This window comes from Bos javanicus, chromosome 13 (assembly GCF_032452875.1).
Source record: "Bos javanicus breed banteng chromosome 13, ARS-OSU_banteng_1.0, whole genome shotgun sequence".
In the NCBI taxonomy this organism is placed as follows: domain Eukaryota; kingdom Metazoa; phylum Chordata; class Mammalia; order Artiodactyla; family Bovidae; genus Bos; species Bos javanicus.
In genome coordinates, this window is record NC_083880.1 from 60185471 (window position 1) to 60192844 (window position 7374).

At 54.0% G+C, this 7374-nt stretch overlaps 1 protein-coding gene across 1 annotated transcript in view; it reads left to right on the top strand.

Moving 5' to 3' along the window:
* RSPO4 (R-spondin 4) overlaps window positions 1–5579 on the top strand; it is a 36271-nt gene extending 30692 nt beyond the window's left edge. Inside the window, exons 4-5 of the mRNA XM_061437132.1 lie at window positions 1045–1230; window positions 3898–5579. Coding sequence (XP_061293116.1) covers window positions 1045–1230; window positions 3898–4001 — 290 coding nt within the window. The 3' untranslated portion in view covers window positions 4002–5579. The remainder of the gene's footprint in view (window positions 1–1044; window positions 1231–3897) is intronic.
* Window positions 5580–7374: the final 1795 nt, after the last annotated feature.

Sequence of the window (7374 nt, forward strand, 5' to 3'; positions counted from 1 at the left end):
ACTGGGCCCTGCTGGATCGTAAACACTTGCTGTTCTGCTGTGCGAGCGCCTCTTTTCCCTAGTTGTTCAGTCGCTCAGTCGTGTCCGACTCTTTTCTGACCCCATGGACTGCAGCACTCCAGGCTTCCCTGTCCTTCACCATCTCCTGGAGTTTGCTCAAACTGTCCATTGAGTCAGTGATGCCATCCAACCATCTCATCTTCTGTTGCCCCCTTCTTCTCCTGCCCTCCATCTTTCCCAGCATCCAGGTCTTTTCCGATGAGTTGGCTCTTTGCATAAGATGGCCAAAGGACTGGAGCTTCAGCTTACCCCTTACCTGTTCTGGGCCTCCATGTCCTAATCTGCAAAGTGGAGGTATTAAGAGCTGCCCTATTCTCTGCCTACCTTTCCAGGACTCTTAAAAGAATCAAATGTGAAAGAATACTATATATTATATATTTAAAAAAAATTACTCCCTACCTTTTCTCTCCATGACCTCATTTTGCTGTTGTCCATGACAACAGCACAGCATAACTCCCACCTCCTAAAGCTTATCAGAAGCACACGATCAGGTTCAGAAACCAGGTCTTGGCCCTGAGGGCCTCCCAGCCAACCTTGCAGCCTGTCTCCTGTCCCTCCCATCCTGAACCTCCCCTCTGTCCCTCACTATAGCATCCTCGTGCCCCACACAGGATGGCCAGGCCTCCAGGGCTGTGCACACCTATCTGGGATGTACTTCTTTCCGCTGCCACCTGATAAGTCTGCTCTTCTTCTGGCTCCTATGTCACCTCCTCAGGGAAGCCTTCCCCTTTAAAGCCACACAGTCGGTCACTCAGGCTTCCTGTCCGCCGTGGCCTGTGTTTGCATTAGTAGCGCTCTTATCCCAGGATCTCATAAGTAGCTGTTTAAACGTTCCCCTTTGGCTCCTTAATGGTAGCCTGGGACTCTAACACATGGAGATGGTGTCTTCAGGGAGCTGAACCCCTCAGACCCTGCACTTGATCTGAGGGACACTCACTGCCAACTGACCCCATCCATCTGTCTGTCTCCCTCTCCCACCCCCAGAGGAGTGTGAGCTGAGCCCCTGGGGCAGCTGGAGCCCTTGTACACACAACGGGAAGACCTGCGGCTCGGCCTGGGGCCTGGAGACCCGCGTGAGGGAGGCCGGCCGGGCCGGGCGAGAGGAAGCGGCCACCTGCCAGGTGCTGTCTGAGTCAAGGAAATGCCCCATCCGGAGGCCCTGCCCAGGAGGTGAGCACCAGGGTTGGCACGGTGGGCAACAGGCGGGGCATAGTGACTGAAGGCCCAGCCCCCACAAAGCGTCCCTGCAGGGCTGCCTGAGGGCTTCGCTAATGGCTCAGATGGTAAAGAATCTGCCTGCAATGCAGGAGACCTAGTTTCAATCCCTGGGTTGGAAAGACCACCTGAAGGAGAGCATGGCAGCCATTCCAGTATTCTTGCTTGGAGAATCCCCATGGACAGAGGAGCCTGGTGAGCTACAGTCCATGGGGTCACAAAGAGTCAGAGGCAACTGAGTGACTCAGCACAGCACAGCACAAGGCTGCCCGAAGGCCCCACTAGTCACAGCTTCCTGTGTGTTGAGCATTGCCCTCCCCAGTGTCCACCTGCAAGGGTTAGCCTCAGATCCCTTACGAAGATCAAGCTTGTCCTTTCCGGCAGGGGTTTGAGACCCCTTCAGACTGATACCTCCTATAATAAAGGACTTGGGACAACCGCTTGACACTCTGAAACAAAGTCATGGATAATGTGACCTATTTGCACTTGTCATTAAAAAAGAAAAATCAGTATAGTACCTAGCTGGGCTTCCCAGGTGGCACTAATGGTAAAGAACGTGCCTGCCAGTGCAGGAGATGTAAGAGATGAGAGTTTGATCCCTGGGTTGGGAAGATCCCATGGAGGAGGGCATGGCAACCCACTTCAGTATTCTTGCCTGAAGAATCCCACAGACAGAGGAGCCTGGTGGGCTATGATCCATAGGGTCACAAAGAGTCGGACACGGCTGAAGGGACTTAGCATGCACCCACGTCTGGTGCCTAACTATAAGGAGAAACAAGTTTCATTATGGCTGTGCTTGGGTCCAATACACCAGAGAGTACTGACTGAAGTAACATCACAGTGAAGGCGGTAGCCGTCCACAGTCAGGGCCTCAGGCACCACCATGTTGCCATCAGAGACTCAGTTTCCCAAATGGCGACCAGTTCTCTGTAAAGTCCAACAGAGCTGTCTCACCTCCTGATTGACAGCACACTGGTGGCCCTAGACTAGTCAGCAAGGGGACAAGTGTCCCACAGCACTTGGCATTCATTCACACACGAGACAAGAGTTCGGCTCTGAGCGAGCTGATTCCTCGCTATGTGAAGCTAGGGCAGCCGTTAGGGAACTGGATGGGATGTGCCTTCTTCCGGGGGGACTGTCCCACGCATGGTGGGCAGCTGGGGACAGGGGATGAGTTTGAGATGGGACCACAGAAACGAAGAGACCCCAGACCTGGGGAAGCAACCAGCAGCTCCTGTAGAAGAGTGTGGGGCTAGTGATGCAAGAAGATGGCCTGGATGTGCAGACACTTTTTAATCAGAAATTTAGGGCTGTCCTTGGTCCCACCAGATTCCCTGATAGCTCAGTTGGTAAAGAATCAGCCTGCAGTGCTGGAGACCCCAGTTCGATTCCTGGGTCGGGAAGATCCGCTGGAGAAGAGATAGTATTCTTGGGCTTCCCTGGTGGCTCAGCTGGTAAAGAAACCACTTGCAATGCAGGAGACCTGGGTTCAGTCCCTGGGTTAGAAAGATCCCCTGGAGAAGGGAAAAGCTACCCACTCCAGTATTCTAGCCTGGAGAATTCCATGGACTGCATAGTCCATGGCGTAGCAAAGAGTCGGACACCACTGAGCAACTTTCACTTTTTTGCTCCCACCCATGCCTCCATCTTCTTGCTTGTTGATAATCGCTCACAACAGGAAGAGCATTCCAGGCAGAAGGCACAGCCAGAGCAAAGGTGTGGCGGTGGCATGAACCTGCCAGTGACCAGGATGGTGTGAGCAAGGGCGGGGGTTGGGGGACAGGCCACAGAGATGACATGGTCTTTTGCTCCAGGTGAGCCGAGAGTCACTCAAAAGTAATGCCCAGAACTCCAGCCCAGGCTGTGCCTCTGAGTAAGCGAGGGCCCTCCTGGGCCTCAGTGGCCTTACCTGAGAAATGGGACTTGATTGTGTGTTTGTGTTAGACACTCACGCCAGCTCCGTGGGGGGTGGGGGGCACAGCGGGGTCAGGATTCCCCGGCAGGTCTGGGATTTGCATCCACTCCCCACGGTGGGAGAGCCAGTGGGTACAGACCCCGGTGACGGCGTCATATGGGGCATCCGGGCTGCCCTTGCCTCCCGGATATCCTGGAGATGAGATACACAGGGCACCTGGAGCCACAGCTGGCAACAGCGGGAGCATCAACCAAGTGCTGCTGTCACTGTTGTTTGAGGGCAGAGCTGGGCTGGGAGGTAAGTGGGGAGGTTGGTGCTGAGACTCCGGTGAAAGGTGTTGCGTCTCCAGCAAAGAGCCCAGTAAACCTCGCAGTGAGTGCACGTGGGCGGGTCCTGTCCCGCCCCCAACCCCAACGGCCCTCCAAGCCCCACATGGGGGGCTCGACAAAGGGGGCCCCACATGGACCTCGAGCCCTAAATGAGGCAGATGCCCAGCATGGGTGGTGCCCCACAAGTCAGTGCCCTCTTCAGCCCCTAAGGAATTGGGAGTGTCCGGTTTAGGGTACGTGATACTGCCGTCCCAACTCTCAAAAGGAGTGGTTGTCAGGTCAGCACCGCTGTGTCATTCCGAGCCTGCTGCGGGGAGTGAGGGTACCCCTCATCTGTCAGGATGGCCTCAGCAGCAACACTCTGTGCTCTTGTTGCAGAGAGAAACCCCAATCGGAAGAAGGGCCAGAGAGAGCGGCGCCCGCGCAAGGACCGGAAGCTGGACGGCAGGGGGGATGGGAGGCCCCGGCCAGCGCCCACCTAGGCACCCAACCTGCAGCCAGGGCCTTGGCCAATTCAGGAGTTCTCTCTCACCCCTTCACTCTCTAGCTGTTCCCCCTCCTCTCCCTTCCCTGTTCTCTTTTTCTCACTCACATCTCCTCTCTCTTTTCTCCTGCATTTCCTACATTTCTGCCACCTCGGTTTTCCCCTCCTTCCTACCCTTCCTTTCTCCTTTTTCTTGCTTTCCTTTTATCTTTTCCTTTCCTCCTATTTTTCTCCACTGTGTCCCCACCACCACCATGCACATACTAAGACAGAGACCAACTCCTGTGCACCCCACCCCCCCCAACTTCTCACTCTCTATTCCTCCTTAAAGAAAGCACACTTCTTTTTCTAGGTCTTTCCCTGATCCTCCTCAGCCCCATTGCAGAGAAGGTGTTTCTAAGAGTGGGGCCCAGGCCACAGCCAGGCAGGCTGGTTGAGTCCTGAGAGCCCTACTTCCACTCCAGAGGAGACTCTGGAACCCTGAGCTGTGGGTGCCTCCAGCTCTAGCCCATCCCTAGAGGCATCTCCACAGCCCCCAGCTTCCCTGGGAAGCCCCTGGAAGAGGCTCCGCAGGCTTCTGGATACCCCAGCTGGCCATGGAAGAGCCGTGACGGGGCCTCTGGCCGGACAGCCAGCCTTGTGCCGAGTCCACCCTTCTGGAAGCTGCCTGCTGCACGCATCAGTGCTCCCTCAGCACCCTCCCTCTCAAGGTGCCCTGGCCCCTGTTTCCCGAGCCGCTGGTCACCTATGTCCTGCGTCCCAGCTCATCCCAGAAGAGGCCATGCAGGCCGAAAGGAACTTCGAGATTCTCCAGGCCACTCCATTCCCTCCAGCTCCTCCTGCTTGTTGTACCTCTGGTGAGACTGAGGCTGAGAAGGGACTTGTCCAAGGTCACCCAGGGATCCCATGGGCTGTGCCTTCCACTTGCTCACCTGCTCAGCACACCCACAGCTGCAAGGAAGCCTTGGGAGCCTTGGGGAGGTGAGGAAGGAAGTTGTCAGGTCAGGAGTAAGGGAGGATTCCCCTCCTCACCCACCTCACCCCTGACACCCCAGCCTGTGGCACGCCCCCCAACCACCAGCCAAGGCCATACACCAGCAGGAAGAGCAAGACAAGGCACCTCCTCACTGCCTGTCACTCCACCATCAAGTGCCTCCCGTCTCCTTTGCTCTCCTAACTCCCTGGAAAGTGGTGCTTCCTGCATTGGCATTGCCAGCAGCCAAGAACAAGGAGCGCATGAGACCCCAGGGTCCCAGGGTGGCCTGGAAATGGGGGTGTCAGCAGGCCGGAGGAGAGGCTGAAGGTGATGAAGAAGGACAGCCCCACCCAGAGACAGCGCCCATTCTCAGGCTCCCCTCCACCTGACACAGGCAATCCCCTATCACTGCCTCCAGCAGATTCTGGGGGCCCTGTCCCCCAAGGCCTCACTCTTTGTCTCCCTGAGGTCAGCAAGAGCCCCTCACCTGGCCAGACCACTAGCTTCTTTTCTGCAAAAGTTAGTGCCTCTGAAATGCTCTGTTGTTGTTTCAAGACCCCACTTTTTTTTTTTTTTAAATAAAGGGAAAAGAAACTCACAGATGCTTCTTGGGCATCAAGTGGTATTGCAAAATCATGATCCTGAAGAATTTGGAGTAATTGAACCTAAACCATGTAGGGTAGTTTTCTCTGGAATGCCCGGGGACCAGAGGACCAGGGTGTGTAAGGGACTGGGTGGGGAATGGGCCCTCAGCCCCTCCAGGCCTCTCACGAGAAGGGGGCTCAGCCAGAGGCAGACGGGTGCTGTGCTCCCCTACTCACGTACCTCTCAGCCCCGAGATCACAGGAGAGGCCCCAGGAACCCATCTGTGCCTGTATGACATGTCTGGAGGGTCAGGGACACCTAGAAGGACACCTCCCCAGAACTGTCTAAACTCCCTGGGCTGCTGTTGGCGGGGGGGGGGGGGGGGACCACAGTTAGCACTGGGAGGCACAGGTCCAAGTCTCAGCTTGTCACCGGCAATCGGTGAGGTCAAGGCCAAATCATTTCCTCATTCTGGGCCTCAATGCCCCCTTTTGATGGATGAACAGGAGGCATAACTGGGTTAAATCCATTGCCTAACCTGGGGGAGGGGTCTTCCCAGGTGGCCCAGTGGTAAAGAATCCACCTGCCAAGCCGGAGATGCAGCTTCCATCCCTGGGTGGAGAAGATTCCCTGGGGTAGGATATGGCAACCCACTCCAGTATTCTTGCCTGGAAAATCCTAGGGACAGAGGAGCCTGGTGGGCTACAGTCCATGGGGTCGCAAAGAGTCAAGTATGACTGAAGTGACCAAAGAGCAACAACAAAAACCTCGGTGGCCTAACAGCATTTTCTGGTGCTTCCTAAAAGTTCTGATTTCAGGGCCCTGTCCCAGACTTAACTAATGTGAACAAATGTAGGAGCAGACAGTGAGAGCAAATGGACTACGCCAAAGCCTTTGACTGTGTGGATCACGACAAACGGTGGAAAACTCTTAAAGAGATGGGAATACCAGACCACCTTACCTGCCACCTGAGAAATCTGTGTGCAGGTCAAGAAGCAACAGTCAGAACTGGACATGGAACAACAGACTGGGTTCCAAATAGGAAAAGGAGTACGTCAAGGCTGTATACTGTCACCCTGCTTATTTAACTTATATGCAGAGTACATCATGAGAAATGCCGGGCTGGTTGAAGCACAAGCTGGAATCAAGATTGCCAGGAGAAATATCAATAACCTCAGATATGCAAATGACACCATCCTTGTGACAGAAAGCAAAGAACTAAAGAGCCTCTTGATGAAAGTGAAAGAGGAGAGTGAAAAAGTTGGCTTAAAACTCAACATTCAGAAAACTAAGATCATGGCATCTGGTCCCATCACTTCATGGCAAATAGATGGGAAACAATGAAAACAGTGAGAGATTTTATTTTCTTGGGCTCCAAAATCACTACAGATGGTGGCTGCAGCCATGAAATTAAAAGACACTTGCTCCTTGAAAGAAAAGCTATGACCAACCTAGACAGCATATTAAAAAGCAGAGACATTACTTTGCCAACAAAGATCTGTCTAGTCAAAGCTATGGTTTTTCCAGTAGTTATGTAGGAATGTGAGAGTTGGACTATAAAGAAAGCTGAGTGCCAAAGAATTGATGCTTTTGAACTGTGGTGTTGGAGAAGACTCTTGAGAGTCCCTTAGACTGCAAGGAGATTCAACCAGTCAATCCTAAAGGAAATCAGTCCTGAATATTCATTGGAAGGACTGATGCTGAAGCCGAAGCTCCAATACTTTAGCCACCTGATGCAAGGAGCTGACTCATTGGAAAAGACCCTGATGCTGGGAAAGATTGAAGGCAGGAGGAGAAGGGGATGACAGAA